Source organism: Podarcis raffonei, chromosome 1, assembly GCF_027172205.1.
Source record: "Podarcis raffonei isolate rPodRaf1 chromosome 1, rPodRaf1.pri, whole genome shotgun sequence".
NCBI classification, from domain to species: domain Eukaryota; kingdom Metazoa; phylum Chordata; class Lepidosauria; order Squamata; family Lacertidae; genus Podarcis; species Podarcis raffonei.
In genome coordinates, this window is record NC_070602.1 from 59,958,284 (window position 1) to 59,979,731 (window position 21,448).

The following is a 21,448-nucleotide window of genomic DNA, read 5'->3' on the forward strand; positions in this document are numbered from 1 at the left end:
AATTTGGGGGGGGTGTCTGGGTGACACCAAGAGTAAAAAACAACTTTGTTCTGTAACCCACAGCTGTATCTGCAATTGAATTGAAACCTTGGCCACGATTCAGCTACAGTTTGGTGCTTTTAAATGGCGTTTATTTAAATAGGATAGTAGTAGTTAAGCTATCAACAGCGTGACTCTGTCATGTCTACTCAGAGGCAAATAACATTGGATTCAATGGGACTTACTATACACTCTTACCTAGAAGTAAGCCCCACTGAACGCACTTCTGAGTGAGTACAAGACTGCGCTGTAAGAAACACAGTAAGGAAAACATTTCAAAGCAAGATACAAATTATTTTATTTATGTTCTGATAAATAGTCCCACCACCGGTGTATATGTGAGCGGGCCACATTTTTCTTATATATATATTTTTAATCGTATGTTTTGATTCACGATTTTTATTTTCTTTTAAGCACACAGCAGTGCCTTCGGAAATAAGTCCTACTGTGTTCAGTGCGGTTGAGTCCCAAGTGTGCCCGACTCCTAAAAGGCCAAGAGAGCTGCCGGCCCAACTTTTTGGTAGTTTACCTGATGCTGCAGCTCTGAGATAATGTGAGTTAATAGAAGTTTGCTAATGTCTTCAGTTGGAATCCGTGCTAGACATCTGAAGGGCATCGAACGAAGCAGGACATTGCTTGTATTCTTAAATTGCAAGTGTGCATTTCATAATTTTATACACAGAGATACATAAAAGGCGGGTGAAATATTCTTTTCCACAATGTGCACAAGGCCACTATACGTGCGTACATATATGTTCAAAACTCACGCTGATCCTAAATGCGTTTGCTTGAAATAATGCTGCATTGATTATAAGGGAAATTGTTTCCTCATAAGAGTGACTGGTTAGGATCGCAGCATGTACCCTGTACTGTCCAGTTTGGGAAGCGTGCAAAAATTATAATCATGTTTTTTTTACGGCTGCTGTTCTGTAACTAAAGCTTTTACTTACACATCGAAGCTACATGGGAAACAATGAGCCAGAGCTGCTTAGAGAATCTCGGGAATTCTCTAGGATGCGCAGAGTTGTCCAAAGGGCGCTTCAACTTTGCTCGAAGATTGGATCCAACAGTTCCTCCTTACCTGCTCAACCTCAAGCATTTTTTAAACGCATCAAATATGCTCAGCATGTGTTTTTCTCTTCACCCCACTGCCCTAAAGATGACCTCGATGGATATTAACACATTGCTGAGCTGCTTGGGTTGATTTCGTCTGTGTTATGTCTCCGGTTGCGTTTTGTGGAAAGAAGTCGGGAGAGGGGAGATTCCTCCCCTTTCCTGAAGATCTGTTACATTAAATCAAAACGCTGCCGTGGCCAGCCTGCAGCTGAAAGGCAGAGAGAAGAAGGCGCACGGGCTGAAGCGTCTAAAAAAAAAAAAGTCGAAAGACGTGGTGGAATGGGGTGTGTCCATTGCAGAGGTTCTGGCTTGAAGCGTAAGGAGACGTAGAGCAGTGCTCGCAGGAGGGAGGCGGAGGCGGGGAGGTCTTTCGCGGCTCGCGTTTGTGCTTTGGGTGCAATAGGACGTGTTCCTCACATGTTCTTTTTCTAATTACCAGCAAGAAAGTTCTGCTTTCGTTGGGCTTGGCTTATTCAGCATATCCCCCCCTCCCCAATGAGTCACACCGAACACGTAATCCCAACCGCTGCCTGAGTGACAGCGAGCCGGCGCGCAGGCTTCTTGTTGTCCCTTTAAAATCCGAATCCAAGGGTAATGATTTATCAAGCTCGTATTATCAAGAAAATGTCATACGAAGGGCACCTTGCTATGCACTGACGCAAACCCAGTCTTTCCCACGGAGGTATAGAAAGCTTTGGTCTTGCCGGAGCAAAACCCAGTCTACCCATTTTGCCTGTGCTGCTGTTTTTACCTCTGCGGGTTCTATCTGATGCTACTTTAGACATGGTAAGTGATGGTGCTCTGGGTTTCCCCCTCTCTTTTCTGTTTCTTTTGGGAATGTTTAGGCTGGGGAAAAATGTATTTTACTCTTAAAATGAAAAGTGGCTGCAAATTAAGTTTGGGGATGTGGTTCAGCCTGCAGCCCTGAATACACTAACTTGAAAGTGAGCCCCACTGTACAAAGTGGAAGATGCTTCTCAGTGGAACATACAGTACATAAGCAGCGCACTGTTAGACTTGGGAAAGTGTCGACTGCAGTGGGGAGGGGACGAGTGGAGGCGTTGGTACTGTCCAGGGTCCTGAACGTCCACATTCCTGTGTAGAGAGCGTTCCGCATTCCTCTATATACTAAAGTGGCAGTGGGAAGGAAAAGTGGGGAGGACGTGCAAAAATGTGGGTGTATTTCAGTGCAAGAGTAAAATTTGCTTTCATTAGTGAAGTTCTGAAGCTGCAGATATTAATTATGCGCGTTTTGAGGATTCTCGACCCTGAAATCCAAATGCGGACAGGAAACTGCCTACGTGTTTGCTTTTCAGCGTCGTAAAGGGTTATTCTCTTAAGGGCAGCAAAATGTGACTTTCTAAAGTTGTGTGATTTTAGTTAGCACCGTTGCTTATTATAACACAAACCTTCAAAAGGATTAATAGATGTAAAAAGAGATGTAAAAAGTTAAAACACAGGCTGGAAGAATGTGGCCAATATTTAATACTGGTACAGTACAGACGTCTTAAATATTAGCAATGCAATACTATACATGCCGACTCAGCCATTTTGTACTAACTGAGACTTACTCCCAAGTATAGTATAGTATAGTATAGTATAGTATAGTATTGCGGCCTAAAAAACAAACCTCTGGATTTTCCTGTGCTGAATGAGAAATAAATCCCATTTACTTCTGAGTAACATGCTGAGGATTGGAATTTCAGAAAATACAGTTTAGCATTTGTTGTAATAGATAATGTGCCTTTAACGCTTCTTGCAGACCTTTTCTTTTTTCTACCATTAGACTATATTATTGAGAAAAATCATTACTGGGGGAATATAGGAACCAATATTATTGAGTTTCGCTATGTCTCGCTAGCTGCATCGAAGGCAGAATGCCGACCCCCCCCCATCCAAAGCTAGTGTGCATTGCTGAATGACAGAAAGGAAATGGGGCGTAAAATTAAAGAATCTTTCTACAATGGTGCTAGGAGAAAAGAGCATCCGACAGTCGTGATGAGAAAATCAAGGAGGTTTGCAAGCAGAGAGCTGGAAGCGATATTGCATCTATCTAATACTGGAATCTGAGGGCGCCGGTGCGGTTCTAGCTTACAGTATGAAGATTAGCGAGGGGAGGGCTGCCTAAACCGAATCTGCTGCGACGCCTTCGCGATTATCTTTAGCAGTGCAACCACAATACAAACACTTTATGTCAGGGACGGGCCCCTTGTCCTGTGGCAGGTCCGCTTTTGCTTCCCTCTTTTCAATGTGCCTCTGCTCTTTCAGGATTACGCCAGTCAAAAGGAGATGAGCAAACAGCTGGTGAGCAGCCCCGAGTCAGCCGCCTCTGGGCCACTGGAAAGCGCCGGGATGATAAGGAACAGCCCCGAGACGGAGCACCCGCAGAACCTGCCGTCCCAAGTCCCGTCCCAGCTGGCCAAAGTCGCCACCGCTCTCTCCAGCGACAACAAAACTTTGCCACCCGACGAAGCCAAGGCAAATGATTCCGAGAGGACCAAAGTTGGCATCTGCAAACTCGCCCCAGTGCAAGACTCTATAGACCCTTTCCCTCTCAAGAACGCCCCCAGCGCAGGGAACACCCTCCAGGCCCACATTGCCCCTTGCAAAATCCCCCCGTTGCAAAGCACAGACGGGGAAGCTAATCAAAGTATTGGTAAGAGCACACTGGAGCAAAACAATGCCAAGGGCGCTTGGGTGAACATGAGCCAGAGCACCGTGGTCTTGGGCACAGATGGGATCACGTCTGTTCTCCCTGGCCGTACGGTCACTGAGGTAAGTCGTTTCCCCCTGTTACTGCCTTGTCTTTCTCTCTTTCTCTCTCTCCTCTCTCTCTTTTCCCCACCCCACGCCTTTTCGGATCTAACACAAGTGGTTTGAACATAGGCGGATGTCCACCAATGCCACTTCCCACGCAAAATGCATCCCCAGTAGAAACTTCGGGTATACTAAATCAGATTTAGGCTTGGCTGTGAGCGATCTTGAAAGTAGTCCTCCTCCTGCGTGCAGCAGAAAGAAGGAAAACGAGGGTCTGGAAATGATGACAATGATGAACTAGGTATTCTTCTCTCTTAAGCACACAGACTCGAAATAACTCTTCTCTCTCCTTCCTGGGGCTCAGGCACCAATTAGGAGAAGGGAAGTGGATCTCCTCCAACAGATCATAAAATGTGGCCATTACTGGACACTGGAGCACGAAAAGCGAAGTCGATCTATAAGGCAAAATAGAAATTAGCTAAAATGTTTCCCTGTTGCTTACTTAGGAGTAAGTCTATTGAACAAGCTGGACTTACTTCCAAGTAAACATCCTGAGACTGACTCTGCGTAACTACCCTGTTCAACGCACACATATTTCCTTCCACTCAACTGCGCAAAAAGTCATTCAGTATTCGCCTGAGTCTGGGAGGGAAACTGACACGCAAAAGCAAACAAATATGAGTATTTATTAATTTCTTAGCCGACCCGTTCCTAAGGTTTTGGTGGGCAATGACAATTGTAATACACACGGGCGTATGTATATTTCCACCTACTTCTGTGATTATGTATCTCTAGCTAGCTTGGCAGAGAGAAACCATAACAAAAAAGGATAAAGTCCCATTGGCCTCTTGTCGTTTGCTGCGGCGGGACCTGCCACCTCCAATCGAAAAATACTCATTACCTCGCACCGCTTTGTCTGAGCGCTATTCATAGCTGATTAACCTAATTAACCCGATCTCTTTCTCTCTCTCTGGCACGTGCGCGAGAAGAGTCCCCCTCCCCCTCAGAGGAGCATTTGTAGCTGCGACTCCAGTTTGCCAAAGTTCACTCTTCCTTCCCGGCTCTGAGCGTCCCCAGCGCCGCTGTCCAAAAGGGACCCTTGGGGAGCGCTCTTGCCTGTCGAGCAAACGGGGAAGGCAATCAAAGCGAACAACAAAAAACCACCCAAGCAAAGAGCCAACCGTAGCAGGCCCTCTGCTCAAAGCCCCACCGGGCCCGGGCTCTGTGATCAATCACTCCATCTCAGACAGTTCAATCGTCACTCGGGGTCAGTGAGCAAGTCCCGGGCACTGCGGTGTGATGTAGAAATGGGGCCGGGCTGGTGAAAGCGCGCACCTGGTACCCTGGCAAGACAGCGGCCTCTGCTAAGATACAGAGGCGTCCACGGCTAGAAGCAGCGCTGTCTTTCTCCGCTCTGAAGGGGTTGGTGTGGAGTAGAGCATGCTGCGCCCTCCCGTCCGCATTCACACAATCGGGAGCAGTGCATCTATAGTCTCGGTTAAGGTGTCCATTTGACTGCTTTTCTGGTCGTGAGGACAACATCCTACTGCTCCCTCGTGAGCAGTACAAGTGCAAAGACATCAGATTATGTGGTTGGCTCCCCGTGGGCTTAAGATGTGCAGTTAAGACCATGTACATTATTGTGGTTTGCAAAACCGGATTTGACTGTACATTATAACCAGTGAAGGTTACGACTGAAGTTTCGCGTGAGAAGCTATCAAACGCAAATGTGTTCACTTTTCAAAATGCTGTTATCACATGCTCTCGAGTGAAGGACAGATATATCTGCCCACTTAGCACAATTAAGTTTCATCACTACGATTTAAAACGATCCAAGTGTCAGTGCTCAGAGGAACTACATTGGGTTACTTTTCAGAAATTCCGCTGAGTTAGATCGAGATGGTTCATTTGTGGGCTCAGCTGCATGTGGTGGACCACGTTGCCTAAGTAGCGAGCAAATCTGAAGATTCAGTCCCCGCGGTGCATTTTTTGTTTGTTCTTGCGATCTGATTCCTGCTACCCACGAAAAACTGGGTATTTTAATCCGTTTCTGGATAATCTACAGTTTGACACAGTGTCCTCTTTGCCCTCCCTACAATGTAAACTGGTGTCCATCTAAAGAAAAAAGGAACTGAGTTCGTACACTTTTAAAATTAAATTTATCTTCCGCTTTTCCTCCAAGCACCTCAAGTTGGCGTATTTGCTTCTTCCTCTCTCCATTTTATCCTCACACAGCAACCCTGTGAGGTCAGTTTGGAGCGATAATGTTCGGCCCAAGGTCAGGGATTGGAAGCCTAGTCTCCCAGATCGAAGCCGGACGCTCTAACCCCGTGGTTCCCAACATGGGGCACACGCTCCACAGGGGGGCAATTTGATTTTTAAGGGGGGCAGCGAGAATGTTTAGACCAAGTTAATGGCTTCCTCCACGTGAATAGTTCACTTTTTGAATAATAAGAATTATATGGGGGGGGGGGAATCAAGATTTTAGAGATGCTTAGGTGGGGCATGGCCAAAAAAAGGTTGGGAACCACTGCTCTAACCACTACACCACACCACACTGGCTCCAGTTAAGCTCAAGCCAAGGAATCATTCGCCCTCAGTCGCGGCGGAGTGAGTTTACATTTCAGGGCCGCAACTTTTATTACATCTGATCTATTTTATTTCGACAATCGGCGCACCGCTTGATCACCCTGTATCTGCCAAGCCGCGCGCGTGTGTTGTGTTCGTGGGAGGGAGCAGGATCGGGTCCGTGGGGAAGAGAACCATCATCCTTTCTCCCCGCAGTCCCGATGAACCGCTGGGCTCAAGGGCGCCAGTTTGAACAAAATATTGGCGAGGGGGAAGGTAATCGATCACATGACACGGTGCGCGCACAGCATTTGAATGGCAAATGCCCCTCAACTTAGGGAAGCAGCCCCACCCCCTAATATTTAACGGGGGCGAAGATCCCTCGCCTCGGCCCTGAGGAGTTGCCTATTCGTCCAGAAAGGGAAACTTTCAGCCCTTCAGTGACAGAGGGATTATGCCTTGCGGACAGAGGACATCCAAGGCCCTGGGGCGGCGTAGGCCTGGAAGAAGACAATGGCGGCCACTCAGCCCTGGCGGGTCGAACCAAAGGCCAGCGCGCAGGTCGTGCGTCATGACGCGGTTGCTGCTGTATGCCAGCGAAGCTGAGGAAGCCTAAATCTCCTCCTCCTTCTCCTCAGGACAGACTTTTCTTAGGACTTCGGGACCCTCCACAGCGGCGCGCGCGCGCGTGTGGCGAGTTTACTTAGGCTGAACTTCCATCACCTTGCGCGCTCCCGTTCGGGTTCACCAAGGCCCGAGTTGGGTCTGGTAGCGTCGCCAGTGCCTTCAAGTGGTCTTCAGGAGGACATTCCCCCCGAAAAATGCTTTGCCTCCTCCCCTCGGCCGAGCCCCTCCACCGAAGCGTCGCCCCTGTGTATTTCTGAAGCTGTGTGGCCCCAGCCCAGCTCTAAACCGGCGCTTCTCCTCGCCAGAGGCCTCTTTCCCCGCTTTCTTTAGCTCTTCAGTAAGTTCAAGCGCCTCTCTCTCTCTCTCTCTCTCTCTCTCTCTCACACACACACACACACACACACACAGCCCCACCCCGCCTCGCTGCTCTTCTTTCTCTAAGCAGTGACTGGAGGGAGAATGGACCGTGTGGTAACTGGGGGTTGAGGGATGGCAAACGACCAGGGGGACAGTTCACGCGCCCCGGGCAAATGCTCCCAAAAGCGCTGTGCACAGCAGACAGCCGGCGCGAGTCATTACGGCGCCAGCTCGCCTCTCCCAATCGCTTACTGCTTAACTCAGCCACATGAAGCCTTGAAGTGGGTCTCTCGGAGCAACTCGGTCTCGCCTTAGGCACTGTCAGGTTTTCCGCTTTTGTTCTAAACTTCTTCCCATTCCTGCCCCGATTAAAAGGGTGATGATGCGCGCCAGGCCCAGGGCAGGTTTGCTCCAAATGCCATTGGAGTTTGCCTTCCACATTCACACGTGGGGGTGCAGGCAGGGAAGCTGGCCAGGGATCTTCTTATGACCTAAAACTCGGAGGAGGACGTGATCAGAAGTCACGTCGATTAAGCTCTCGTCGATTTCGACAAGGAGGGATTTAAACACATGCATAACTCTGCCAATGGGACTTAAAAGTGCCTGGGGCTTTCTCTTGTTTTGTGACAGAGCCAACTGCAATCAGCGAGTCCTAAGATTCCCAGCGAAGTACCTGTGTGAGTGAATCACCTCTAACTTTCCTAGAGGACATTTTCAGTTCATTCTTTCCCCACGCCACGATTAAATGCTGTAGCTCTCAAGGGTCCCCTAAACTCAAGACCTGTATTTTCTTGCTCCAATTGCAATTTGTGTTTATGGTATGGACTGATGATGAATAATAATAATAATCTATTATTATTTATATAATTATCAAACCAATTACTACTGCAACTACTGCGGTACAGTTTGCCTAGGGATGGCAGCTCAGACATTCCGCATCTGAACTCGTTGTGTGCTATCGCGTCGATATAATTGTGTTTTTGTTTCTGTCTCCCTCCAGCCGGAGGAGGAGGATGAAGGGGACGAAAATAAAGCCCGGGGAAACTGGTCTAGCAAGCTGGACTTCATCCTCTCCATGGTGGGTTATGCAGTAGGGCTGGGCAATGTCTGGAGGTTCCCGTACCTGGCCTTTAAGAATGGGGGAGGTATGGATTTTCCTCTCTTTTTACACCCTGCAGTTCAGAAAGGGGTAGCGCTGGGGCCTTTGATCCACCAGCCGGGTTAAACGGAGCGCTGAGCTTGAACGTAAACTGCTTCCTCAGTCAGCTTAAATTCGAGCTTCCCCACTCCCTCTGGTTTCTGGATCGGGCTTTCAGCCAGTGCCTTAGAAGCAAAGGGGTGGGTGCTCCTGATGGCGAGGGGGAAAGGGGCGGGGTCAGAAGCTGTCCATAGTCGGAAACCCGCAAGCCCTGTTCTAGAAAAGCGAGATTATCTCTTGATCTTGGTGTTCATAGGAAAGGTTACTTCACCTTATGTTAGAAGTACTCATTAAGCACCCCATATCACGCCCCTATCCTATAATCTGCGTTGCGTGAAGAATGAACAAAATAGACTTCAAGGCATGCTTGCGGGTGAAGTAAATTCTAATCCGCATTAGTGACCCGGAGTAAGGTCTTTATTCCACCCGATGCGGACGACAAGTGTGCGATAACAAATGTTATCAGTTAAAAGCAAATCGTTTGGTTTAAGGTCTGCAGTGAAGCTCCGCCACTGCGGAAACTGACCTTGGCGAAACCTAATAGAATGTACAGTATACATAAACAAAACATAGAAAGGACTGAATGAGTCCAGGATGGATCTCTTTTGAAACGATGACATCTGCTTCCAAATATGCATGCTTAGGATCGGCTGCGATCTCCAAGCTGTGCACCCAGCTGAGCTCAGCGAGACTTGCTTCTGAGCAAACAAGCGTTGGAGATCTCCCAACCTTTTATTCTTCCAAATGTTTCGGGGTGACTACCTCGAAGTAAAGGGAGCGAGGCAATCATTTCAAAGATCAAGCGAGAGCAGATTTTCGCAGCAAATCCTTCGGAAAGAGTTTGCATGCAGAAGATCATGGCTGCAATTCGACGCAGTCATTAAGAAACCGGCCCTCTTGAGCTAATGGGACCCTTTGAGGCCCAAACTGCATGCTAGAGGTGCAAGGTCTCCCAACGCCCCCTTTAAACTGAAATGCATCAAAGGGGGGCTGCCAATTTGAGCGGAGGGGGCGGAGAAGTGTCTGCTGCCTTAGCCCTTTCCCTTCCGACTATTTGTCCGCTCCAAATTGCCCTCCCCAAACACCTTTTCTTCCTTCTTTTGGGAACTTCAAAATACCGTAAACAGGCAATGGATTAGGGACTAGAGTCTGGAAAGTGAAGAGACAGTAAAGCTTTCTACCGATCTCTCTGAAAAATAAAATAAAATATAGTTGATACGGCAATCAAGCCCTGAAAAACTGCGTGAGAATTGTTACCAGTCCCGTCCACCGAAACTTCTTGCTTTATGGAAAACAAACAAACCCTAATTTGGAAATATTTTCCCACCAGTTTTGACTACAGTAAGGGGGGGCAACATCCAAACTGGGAAACCACAAAGATAAAACTATTTTCATTAGAATTAGACAATGCCTAAAACAAAATGATCCCCCCCCCCGTTCATAAATGAAAGAGATGTAACATACCTATCACAATCACAAACGAAAATAGTAGAATGTGCATTTAAAACAATCCGGCTTTCTCATAGTGCATTATTGCCATTAATCTCGACGTTCCTTTAATTACTATTGGAGTTTGGCGATTTCCTTTCCAACCCGTATATTACATACAGAGAAAACAAGACCAGCCTTACAGATATTAGAATTTCATGAGCGAAAAAGTGCATATATTTTCCCCGCTCTGATTAATTGGACTAAGCCTAAACGGCAATTCCTCACCTTCTGCTGAACGCTGCATGTTAACATATTTTTCTCGTTTGTATGTCTCTGTGTATATATAGCCCCCTATCACTGTTTAGCTTACGCATTGTCATTCATGTAGTCAGTACACCCAACACCACAAAAGTCACCTTTCTTAGGAAGATAGGAAGCTGCCACATACTGAGTCTAAACCATTGGCCCATCTAACTCAGTATTGTCTACACTGACTGGCAGCAGCAACCCAGGACTTCAGGCGGGGTTTCCTCCCTGCCCCACCTGGAGATGCCGAGGCGTGAACGTGGGACCTCTGCATACGAAGCAGATGCTCCAACCGCTGAGCTTTTTCTGTTGTTTTGAGTGAAATCACAGGATTTTGCAGTTTTGGAGAAAACTTTCAACTTCACATAAAACAAAAACACGTGGTTGTCTCAAAATCTACAAGAAGTGGTTGTTTATTATGATTCAATTTCAAACTGTGGTGGTGGGGGACTCAACTCTGGTTATTCTAAACCTCAAGGTTTCCAGGGTGTATTTTTTATCAATACCCGATATATTTATTAATTAATCACCATTATTCCATACACGTGATTTACCCAATTTGCCATTTAGCCAAACTGTTGCTGAATTCGGGTTAGGGCTGAAATCCTGAACACATTTGCTTTGGGATCTCAGTAAATTTACTCCCAATTCAGTGGGATCGAAAGAAACCACACAGACACACTTATTGTACCTAATCCGAAGCCAGTATACCCAGAAATATAGTCTACCGAGTTCATTGAGGATCTCTCCCAAATATGGGTAACAGAACAGGCAGATTAAGGAGCTGCGTCTCAAGTTTGCGCAGGCGCAGTCCTTGGTCCAGTGCAAATGATTTGTCTTTTTGGCATTATTGCAAAGCTCTCCTGATTTCGATTTCACAACAGAATTCTGAACGGCAGTCTCAGCGTGGGGAGTCCAGGTTTGCTGAGCTTCCCTCCTAATGTGAGTCTACCACACCACAGCAGCGGCTGCGGGCTATATTTTATACAAGTAACGAACACAGTTGCTGGGAAGACTTCATTGTCAAATGCATAAATGCCACCCCAACGTGATTTATTTTAAAATTTGAAATTAGGAGCCGGCTGTTTCCAGCGCAATCCCCACCCCCGTCACCCGCCCCTCTTAAAAACAACGCTGACTTTCCTCTCCAGGACACACTCCAGGAAGCCCTGAGACGCAGTTGTAGGTGATGATGAGAGAAATTATGAGTAGTAATTGAATTAGCTGCACCACCTGCAGCAAGTCTGGCAGCCATTTCCACTCCGAACAGTCAGCCTTGTTTGACACGGTGCAGAAGCAAATCCATAATATGCCCCAAGGAGAAGGCGGGTCAGGAGCGGTTGAACTGAACAAGGCAGGTTTTGTCGAGGTGGCTAGAAGGGGGAACAGCCCTGCACAGGCTGAGATCTGGCACGTATTTGCCAGGAAATTAAGTTCCACTAACTACAACCATCTGTATACACAGGATTGCCCCTTGAACTGGAAGTCTCGTGGATGCAGTCTTAGTAACCCTTACAGAGTTCAGTGGGGCTGCTTCTGGGTAGATATTAGGAGTGGCCACCAATGTGTTTTCTTTAGCCTGCTTTCTTTACCTTCAAAATAAGGATTGTTAGGATCAGCTTAATTTTGTTTTAATATGCCCTGGTAATTATAACTGTGGGTTTTATGGGGCATGAAAATACCTTCTGCCAATCTGACCAACATGCAAAGCTTTCCCAAGGGAGAGAGCCCTGCTTTCTGCCGACAAAGCATCTCTGCCAAGGGTTTCTAAACAGGAAATACATTAGTTTCAAAAAGTTTGGTATTGCTCTGCAGGGGTTTTGGGTGGGGGGAAGGGTCATAAAGTGCTTTTGCAATGCACAAAATAGAACAGCTACAAAATGTCAGGGCTGTGCCCTTTCCCACCTATGCTGTCCCTGAGATCTGTATTCTTTTCTTCCATTAGGTGCATTTCTTATTCCCTATTTGACAATGTTGGCTCTGGCTGGGGTCCCCATCTTCTTCCTGGAGGTTTCTCTGGGGCAGTTTGCTAGTCAGGGACCTGTGTCTGTTTGGAAAGCCATCCCTGCCTTACAAGGTGAGCTGAGCAGAAACAATGCCTTGTCCTGTGGCATTTTGTGTGCATGGTGTGTGTGTGTGTCTTTTTAACTCGGAGATCATGGTTTTCCTTCAGTTCAAAGCAAGAGAGATAGCATGGGCTCTCCTCTGTGTGGCACTGCTATGAGAACAGTGGCTGATGCGCTGCAGTCTGACTTTGACCTTGAGGTGACCTTGCAATGACTGATGTAGTAGTAATGCAGCACTTTTCTGCTTTAGTGGATCCATGCTGCACTTCCCAGCAGGAGGAGAGCATTCCATGGCTGCATCACTTTTATGGTGTCACGTACGTCTCATAAGAAAATAGCACTTCCCTTCAGTGCTAAATATCTCGCACATACCATGCCGCATGGTACTTTCCCACTCCCTTATATAGGCAGCACTGGGGAGAGCTGTTTCAAGGTTCATGTTGGCTGGTGTGGTGGTGACAAATGTACTGACATGAAATGAGAAGAAGCTTTGAAATTGGACAAATTGGTGGAGGGTATTAGGCTATCAATGGTTACTTGCCTGATGGCTCTGCTCTGCTTCCATGGTCAGAGGCAGTATGGTTTTTTTTGAATACCAGTTGCTGGAAAATGCAGGATGGAGTGCTCTGGTGTACAGATCCTGCTTGTAGGTATGCATCTTACGCATCTGATTGTCCCCTGTGAAAACAGGATTCTGAGCTAGATGGGTCATTGGCTTGAGCCAGCAGGCTCTTCTGACACTCTTAGGAAATATGCAACAGAACAGTATTTTAAAAGCATTAAAAAAGAGACTTTATTGAGTAATCAACGCATTATACAATCCAGCATACCAAAGAACTACCGTAAGTGACGACTTATCATTATAATCCCATGATGCAGAATTAGATATTACTTTGGAACATAGAAAGATTCAATCCAAGATCAATCAGGATAATGGAAATATTATTTTTGTGGAAGCAAGAGTGCTGATATTAATGTAGAAAGCATTTATTTTTGATCCTTTAAATGTAGATCCCATAAAGTAATAAATCACATGTGGTCTTCAAGAATCGGGTGACAGCTCCACTGCCCTCTTATATGGCAGCCCTAGATGGATTTTGTGCCAAGACAAAAATATTCTGTTAACCACTATGAATTACATTCCAGCACAACATTTACTTGGGAGAAAGCCAAGCTGAATTCAGTGGGACTTAAAAATAGATAGGATTGAGCTGCATGGCGTGTTGAACTATTTTCAGTAAAAGAAAACGCCTGAAAAATAAGATGCTATTTAAACTAAAATGTGTTCATGTTGTATATGACTAGGCAGCCTGAATGTTATCCTTTAGTTCACTCTGGATTATATTCAATGTTAGCCCTACTCAGAGTAAACCCATACAAATTATGGGATGTGGCAAGTTTAGGTCCATTAATTTCTTTCGCTCTACTCTGTGTATGAACTAGTTGGATACAAGCCTATGTCTTTTTAGTAGTTTAAATTGTGATCCTCCCTGATCCTTGATCCTCTTTTTTTCCAGGCTGTGGCATTGCTATGCTGATTATCTCTGTCCTAATAGCCATATATTATAATATTATATTGTGCTACACACTTTTCTACCTTTTTGCATCCCTTGTACAAGTGTTACCTTGGGCTTCGTGTAACAATCCATGGAACACACCGGATTGTAGAGATAAAAACAAACTTTTATTAGGTAAGTTAGAGTATGCTTTTCCTTCAAATCTGTATATATGACCATTCTGTACACTCAAATCTGTATATCTGACCATTCTGCCTTAAAATATAGAGCAGTGAGTATTCTCAAGTATGTCTCTATGGTAAATGTTTGTAGTAAAAATGAATTCTGCAATTACACCAACTTTTCACACCTTCATTTAGACTTCCTTATCTGCTTATTGATTCTGCCAACACAGTGCCATAGTAAGTTCACAATATACTGCAAACTATAGAAGAAAGGAATCCAAAGGGCCAATTGAGTCCAACTCAAGGCAAAATCATATTTACATCAGTTTTCCACAATTCAACTCACCCAGTCAGGACTACAGTGCTCCACAAACGGAGAATGTAGTGATATTACCCAGCACATGCCTGTCAATTTTACTGCTTTTTTGGAAAACTGATTTGGGAGTACAGTATTTCTGGGAAGCAGGATTATCCTTTTAAAAAATAATAATTGCAGAACTAATTTATTGGAAGCAGCAGCAGCACTAAATAGATCTAACTAGTGGTGCATTCCAATGCTTACTCAGAAATTAGTCTCACTGTGTTCAGTGTGGATTACTCACAGGAAAGTATGTCAAGAATTCCAGCCTCCTTGACCCAGAGCTGAAATTGAATCAGTAAGATTTATTGCACACATCTTCCACTTCTATAGATCAGGCCATGGTTTACCAGAGATTGTTCTGGTAAACACTTCTTACTTTCAGTCTTCTCTTGGGGTGACATTAATACTTGCAAACAAGGCTAACTAGATTTCATGCAAAGCCTCAAACAGGATATACCACTGTGCACTGGGGACATGAGGGATTCACTCACAAATAGGAATAAAACGGATGCAGCATATATATGCATCTTTATCATTTAAGTCAGGTATAGTATCAAACTACCAGTGATGCCACACTGAATTCCGCAGGGTGCATTGTGTTTTTGAGGAAACAGTAAGTGGAAACTGGCTGAAATATGTATGACATTTATGAAATTTGCACAATGAAAAGTGGGGGGACATTTTGGCCCCCAACAATTTGGATTAAGGTTCAAGATTCCAAAGTGTGGCTTTGGTCACATAGTCTGACATATTTCCATATGACTTCCATATTTCCATTTAGTTGTTTATGAAAACTTTACTATCCTGTCTTTCTTTCTTTGGGAAAGATACCCAGGATTGCTCAGAAGCCTCACTAAATCTTACTAAAAACATGACAACTTTTTTCTTTCTTTTTACTTTAGGAGTCCAGGTTAGATCAGATGTTAGTTGGCACTTTAAAAAGGAGGGTTTTTCCTTTGGTGGCAATGTCAACTTTCTGTTACTCCTGAATCAGTGCTAGCTGTTGACCACAACAGCTAAATCTTCATGTAATGAAAGAGAACGCAATCCCCTACAAAAGAAAAGTTTGGTTATAGGGGGAGAGAACATTAAAAAAAACCAGAAAGAGTTGTGTACTGAAGATGGTGATGTTCAATTTCTAATGCAAAGAAATAAAATGGAAGAAAATTGTTTTCAAATGACTATTCAAAATAACATATATAGTGGAAAGTGACTTGCAGCGATGTCACAGGCACCTCTAAACTCAGGGGAAGGAAACATGTGGCTCTGCAGGTGCTTCTGAACCACAACCTATGGCCCTCCAGATGTTATTGACCTATAGTTCCTATCAATCCCAACCAGCATGGAGATGAGGGATGATGGCTGAGACTCATAGGAACTATAGCCCAACATCTGGAGGGCCACAGATGCCCCTTTCCTATCTAACTCCTATGTAGTATGTGAGCCAAGACACTTTCTCCACACCAAATGATACAACAGTCTCACTTGGAAGGGAAAGAATAGGGTTTCGTTATGTTATTTTATAACCAGCAGCTCTAGCTAGCAGTTTGAGTGCTGATAAGTAGCAGTTCCCACTCAATGAAGCTAAGGCAATGTCATTTGGTCAGTCCAGTCATGGTTGCACAGTCCTTCCCAGAACAACTTCAGCCTCTGTCTTGTCAATGACTCTTGTTGTGGGAAGGTGTCCTTTGATGTAGGGCATTATTATGATCCCACATGGGTGTTAAGGGCTTTGCCCACAATTCATCTGAAGTTTCATTCTTATCAGTGAACTAATTTTTTAAGCATGCTGCTTAAATGGCAAGAGATCTAGGAAGAGGACCAACAGGATAAGAACCTCATTAATAATGTTGTCATGAATATTGACTCCAGTGCCAGATAGGCAAACACAGAATAAGATTTCAAAGATAAGATAGGGAATAGGTGGTGATGTTTTCAGTGAACATTCCAGGAGCAAAGGATGCCAGAGTTTGGCAGTGCATATTTACTTGCAAGTTAGTGGGGATTTCAGTACAACAGTGTATTGAGGATTGCAGTCTGAGTGACTGAATAGTGATCTGTGGCAGATTTTATATTCAATATGGATTTTTCTTACAATTAAAATAACTACAATATCAACACACTGCTGTGTCATCAGTACTGGTAGAGAGGATTTTAGCAGGTAGGCAGCTATTGGCATAATGAGATGTAAATTTTAAATGTCTTTTTATATAACTTTTAATGATGCAGCTATTCTGCATCTCCATCTAGTAGAAGGACCAGCTCTACCATTAAGCAGAGTGAGATAGTTGACTCTGGCAGCAGATGTTGGCTGGTAGTTGTGAGGTGTTGGAGAACAGAGCTGTGTGTATTACAGGTGCTGTTCTGTGCCCCAAAGCTAGCTTGCAGACCTCAGGAATGGTGGAGGACACTGTCCTGTAATCAGGATTAAAGTAAGTTTCTACTGCCAGTCCACTTGACGTAAGTACAGTGGTACCTCGGATTAAGAACTTAATTCATTCCGGAGTTCCATTCTTAACCTGAAACTGTTCTTAACCTTAAGCACCACTTTAGCTAATCTGGCCTCCCGCTGCTGCCATGCCGCCGGAGCACGATTTCTGTTCTCATCCTGAAGCAAAGTTCTTAGCCCGAGGTACTATTTCTGGGTTAGTGGAGTCTGTAACCTGAAGTGTCTGTAACCCGAGGTACCACTGTACATGGAAGCGGCAGGAGGGGATGCACAATCTTGTTTGCCTCAGGCAGAAAAAATTATTGTCAGGTCAATCCTGTATGGTGGTTATCTTAAGCACAGGCTGGCAATCAATAGCACTCAACATCTTGTTTTTGTGTATAGCAGGGATAGAAACTCAGCAGTCCTCCAGATGTTGTGGGACCCATCATTCCTCACCACTGGCATCCTTATCAATGGCAGCAATAATACTGGCTGGAGTTGATGGGAGTTGAAAATTCAGTAACATCTGGAGGGACAATGGTTCCCCATCCCTGGGGTATGGCAGGACCCATCACTTCACTGGAATAAAACTTGTGAATCAGAATTGGAATTCTAAGATAGCATTCTTAACTCCTGAACTAATCAACGTACTATACCATACTATACCGTAAAAACTTCTTTGCTAGTACGAAGCGTCTGAGGTTGTGATCCTAAGACTATTTACTTGGAAGTAAATTCCAGTTATATCGATGGCTTGTTTAAAACAGCACCAGGGTGGGTGGCTAATCCCCAGTTTGTGATCCCTGATCTCCCCCTGCCATTCAAATGCTTCTAGGTTACTGGTGTGAATAAGGCCATCTTGTAGCTAGCCTATTTATCTAGTGTTTATTTTTAATTTTTTTCAAAGTCACACATTTCAACATATCTATTATAAACACATAAAATGAATATTTTCTTGGGGAAAGCGACATATTGAAAATAATGGTTGATATGCTCCACAAATACACAGACCTGTATCTACCTGAGCTTTTATTATATCTTCCATTAAAATATGCCATGGGAGCCAACTTATTGAAGATGGACTTGTCAGTCCATTTGATATTTCTGTTGCCTTTCCTTTTGTTGTATGTATATATCTTCTTCACATTTATTTCCCACCACAGGAATGATAATTAGAAATGGGGGCCTTTGCATGGCTGCTTATGAAAGCTAGTTTCAAATGTATCCCTGCCGCTAGTCGCCACTGATGCCCAGGGTGGTGTTTGTTTGGCCTCTTTCAACTATAATTTGTGGGGGTCAGCTACATAAAATAGATGCACAATGGGAATGAATGTGCATGAGACGGGCTTTTTACCACACCCTTAAAGTAAGTTTTTACTGTGTACTTTCTGCAAAATACAAAGTGGGGGGGGGAGCACAAGCTATCTGAGCACCCAAGATTCACACCTTCCAAATAAGTAAGTGCAGGAAGAGGCAACACATCTCACTTGTGCATCTTCTCCCATCACTGCTTCTTCAAAATATGTCAACTACGCACAGCTAATGCCTGAGAACAGTCACCAGGGGAATGCTGTTGAAAATGGTTTCTCCATGGAGAGTTGCCCTTGGCCAAGCTGTAAAGCATAAGGATTCAACATGGTAACCCCTAGAATGTTTTGGTTGACTATTCCCATCAGCCCCAGTCAGAATGACCAATGGTCAGGGGTGATGGGTGTTATAGTCTGACAGCAACTGAAGGCTCCCCCTGCCACACAGTATAGAACTACTTACTATGTGCATCTTCCTCCTCATGCACTTCATAGTACAGTGGTACCTCAGGTTACATACACTTCAGGTTACATACGCTTCAGGTTACAGACTCCGCTAACCCAGAAATAGTGCTTCAGGTTAAAAACTTTGCTTCAGGATGAGAACAGAAATCGTGCTCCGGTGACAGCAGGAGGCCCCATTAGCTAAAGTGGTGCTTCAGGTTAAGAACAGTTTCAGGTTAAGAACGGACCTCCGGAACGAATTAAGTACTTAAACCAAGGTACAACTGTACTGTTTAAAGTGGACAGTAGGGTTCCTGTCCCTCCCTTGATTCTCCATTGTCCACACAACCTCCTTGCCAAATCACAGCCTTCACACACACTCCCTTCACTCAGCCATGCTTGTATCATACCAGGGATACTCTGAAAAGGAGAGGGTACAAGAAAATCTGGAGGGAGGGGGAAATGTGGGAATGCAGTGATTTTAAGGAGAAAGCCATATGGACAATGAAGAATTAAAGGAGGTACAGGAAGTTTACTGTTCACTTTAAATGTATGGATGAGCCATCTGTCTGCATAGCTGATTTCGTAACATTTGCAGAGCACGCAATTGAATCGTTGCTTTGCAATTCACTGTGCAGTTTTTCACTTCATCTTCAAAAACCAATGCTGACCACTACCAGGGACAGGACACTGGGTTAGATTGGCCATAGGATATTTTCAAGCTCTTCAGTGGTGTGATGTCTGCAGGCTTGCACAGGCATCCATTTAAAGAGTCTCTATCAGCGCGGACAAGATGCGTAAGTTACAGGTGATTACCCATCCTTCAGCATGTTTGGCTTTCTCTAACAAAAGAAACACGAGTTCCTTAATAATCAGGCAAAAGAAAAAAGAGAGACAAGCTGATTTGGCTGCCTTTTTCATTTTTAGCAATTTGGGCATTTCTAGAAATATGCAGGGAGTTGAAACACACCCACACACCCCTCTGTACTATGCCTGAAACCAAGAGTGATCAAGCAGTGCCCAAAGGGAATAAAGGTTGTCTGGTTTTGTGCAGAGCACATCGAGTTTTCTGGATTCTCTTATATTTATTACAGAGGCAAAAAAATATCTTATAGGGCAAAGATGTAAAGCTATAGATGGAGATCTGTGCTAGTGAGATGAGATGCTGCTCAACTTGTTCTGTTTTTCAGATTTGCTCTCCTGTCCTGAACATGCTTACTCAGAAATATTTTGTCATCTACTGATTTCGATGGGACACATGAGATTGCAGTCTTGTTAACGTTTTGATTTCCCCCGGAGTCTTCATAAATATCTGAAGGCTAGAATGATGTGTGTAAACATTTCCCCCCTTCAAAACAAGCACAGTTGGGCCGTCCTTTCCCCTAGATTACAAATGGATGCTTTTACTTATTAGCAATTGTCCATGTAAATGTAATTTCATGCTAGCACCTTCTGGTTCGGTGTAGTTATTATTTTCTGCCTAGCGTCCAAGGTTTGATGGATAGCACTGCATGCGAGGATTTGTTTGTCCTCTGCTGCAAAGTGATTGCGCCCTCTGCTGATCAGGATTGTCTGGTGCAGGGAAACCAACAGCTCTACAAAGCGAAGCTGTTAAAAAAAGAAAAAAGCTTGCTGCAGTGCAGCAAAAGTGACCTTACGTGTCATCCTCTGATCTCACTCATGCCTCTATACACTTTAAACAAGGCAAAACCAACCCAGCATATACAGGTGAACATGTTCTGTTCTACTGATGTCAGAACTGCCTATTTCTTAAATGCGCTCTCAGAAATACAATATTGTTAAGGCTGCAGTCCTGTATCCAAGATTCTCCGTGCAGGTTATCTCTGAATAGACATGCGTAGGATTGCACTATAAGCAGGTTTTATTTTTTCAGCAGAGATGATGTGTGATAATATTTTTGCACAATTCAGTCTTCCAAGAGTGTTCTTCTGAATACATTTGGAATATTACTACCCTTATGTAAATATGATTTTGTGTGTGTTCTGTCTTTGCAGCAGCACAGTATAGGAGCATTTGGGAAGCAAAACGGGGGGAGTCTCAATCTAACATATTTGTAACATATATTTATTCATTTGGAAGGTCACAAAGACTTTTGTAGGAGAAATAACATTTTTTTGGGGGGGATGCCTTTTATTTCAGTAGCTTTCATAACTAGCTACGCAATATTGAAAAGGGTATTTAAAAAGCAGCAGTTATTCCAAATTTGGGGTATGTCCCACTTTTTAAAAAAATCCAACAACAGCCCCAAGCTATTTTCTTATATCTATATTTACTAGTGTGGAATCCTTATTGCAAACCCTGCAACACAGAGTTAGCAACACACTAAAACCATTTTCAATGGGCTTTACAACTAATTCTGTATTGGATTGTGATGGCCTTAGAATTTGTGAATTATTTTCCATAAGCATTTGATTGAAAGGACCAGACAGTGAGACACAGGGTACCAGGTGCACAAATACAGTACCAACAGTAATATTCAACTAAATCTAGAGATGTGCAGAAAATGAGAGAATGGGTGGATAACATACCACTACACCCTCTGCTGGCCGACGTAGGGCATAATGCTTTCCTTTCCAAAAATACTGGGGTTGCATGAAGTTGGAAGCTTGCAATAGCACAGTTTAATAGAACATTGATAGAACATTAAAAGATTAATAGAACAAGGGGACATACAAAGGGATCGTTTGACAGCAATTATTTCTTTCCCTGTTTTATGCTTCTTGCATCACTAGTAGCCT

The 21,448-nt window shown here is 44.4% G+C and overlaps 1 protein-coding gene across 1 annotated transcript in view; it reads left to right on the forward strand.

Moving 5' to 3' along the window:
* The first annotated feature begins 1,560 nt into the window (after positions 1–1,560).
* SLC6A5 (solute carrier family 6 member 5) overlaps positions 1,561–21,448 on the forward strand; it is a 67,197-nt gene continuing 47,309 nt past the window's right edge. Inside the window, exons 1-5 of the mRNA XM_053389132.1 lie at positions 1,561–1,941; positions 3,424–3,930; positions 8,465–8,609; positions 12,345–12,476; positions 13,983–14,156. Of these exons, the coding sequence (XP_053245107.1) occupies positions 1,939–1,941; positions 3,424–3,930; positions 8,465–8,609; positions 12,345–12,476; positions 13,983–14,156 (961 nt within the window). The 5' untranslated portion in view covers positions 1,561–1,938. The remainder of the gene's footprint in view (positions 1,942–3,423; positions 3,931–8,464; positions 8,610–12,344; positions 12,477–13,982; positions 14,157–21,448) is intronic.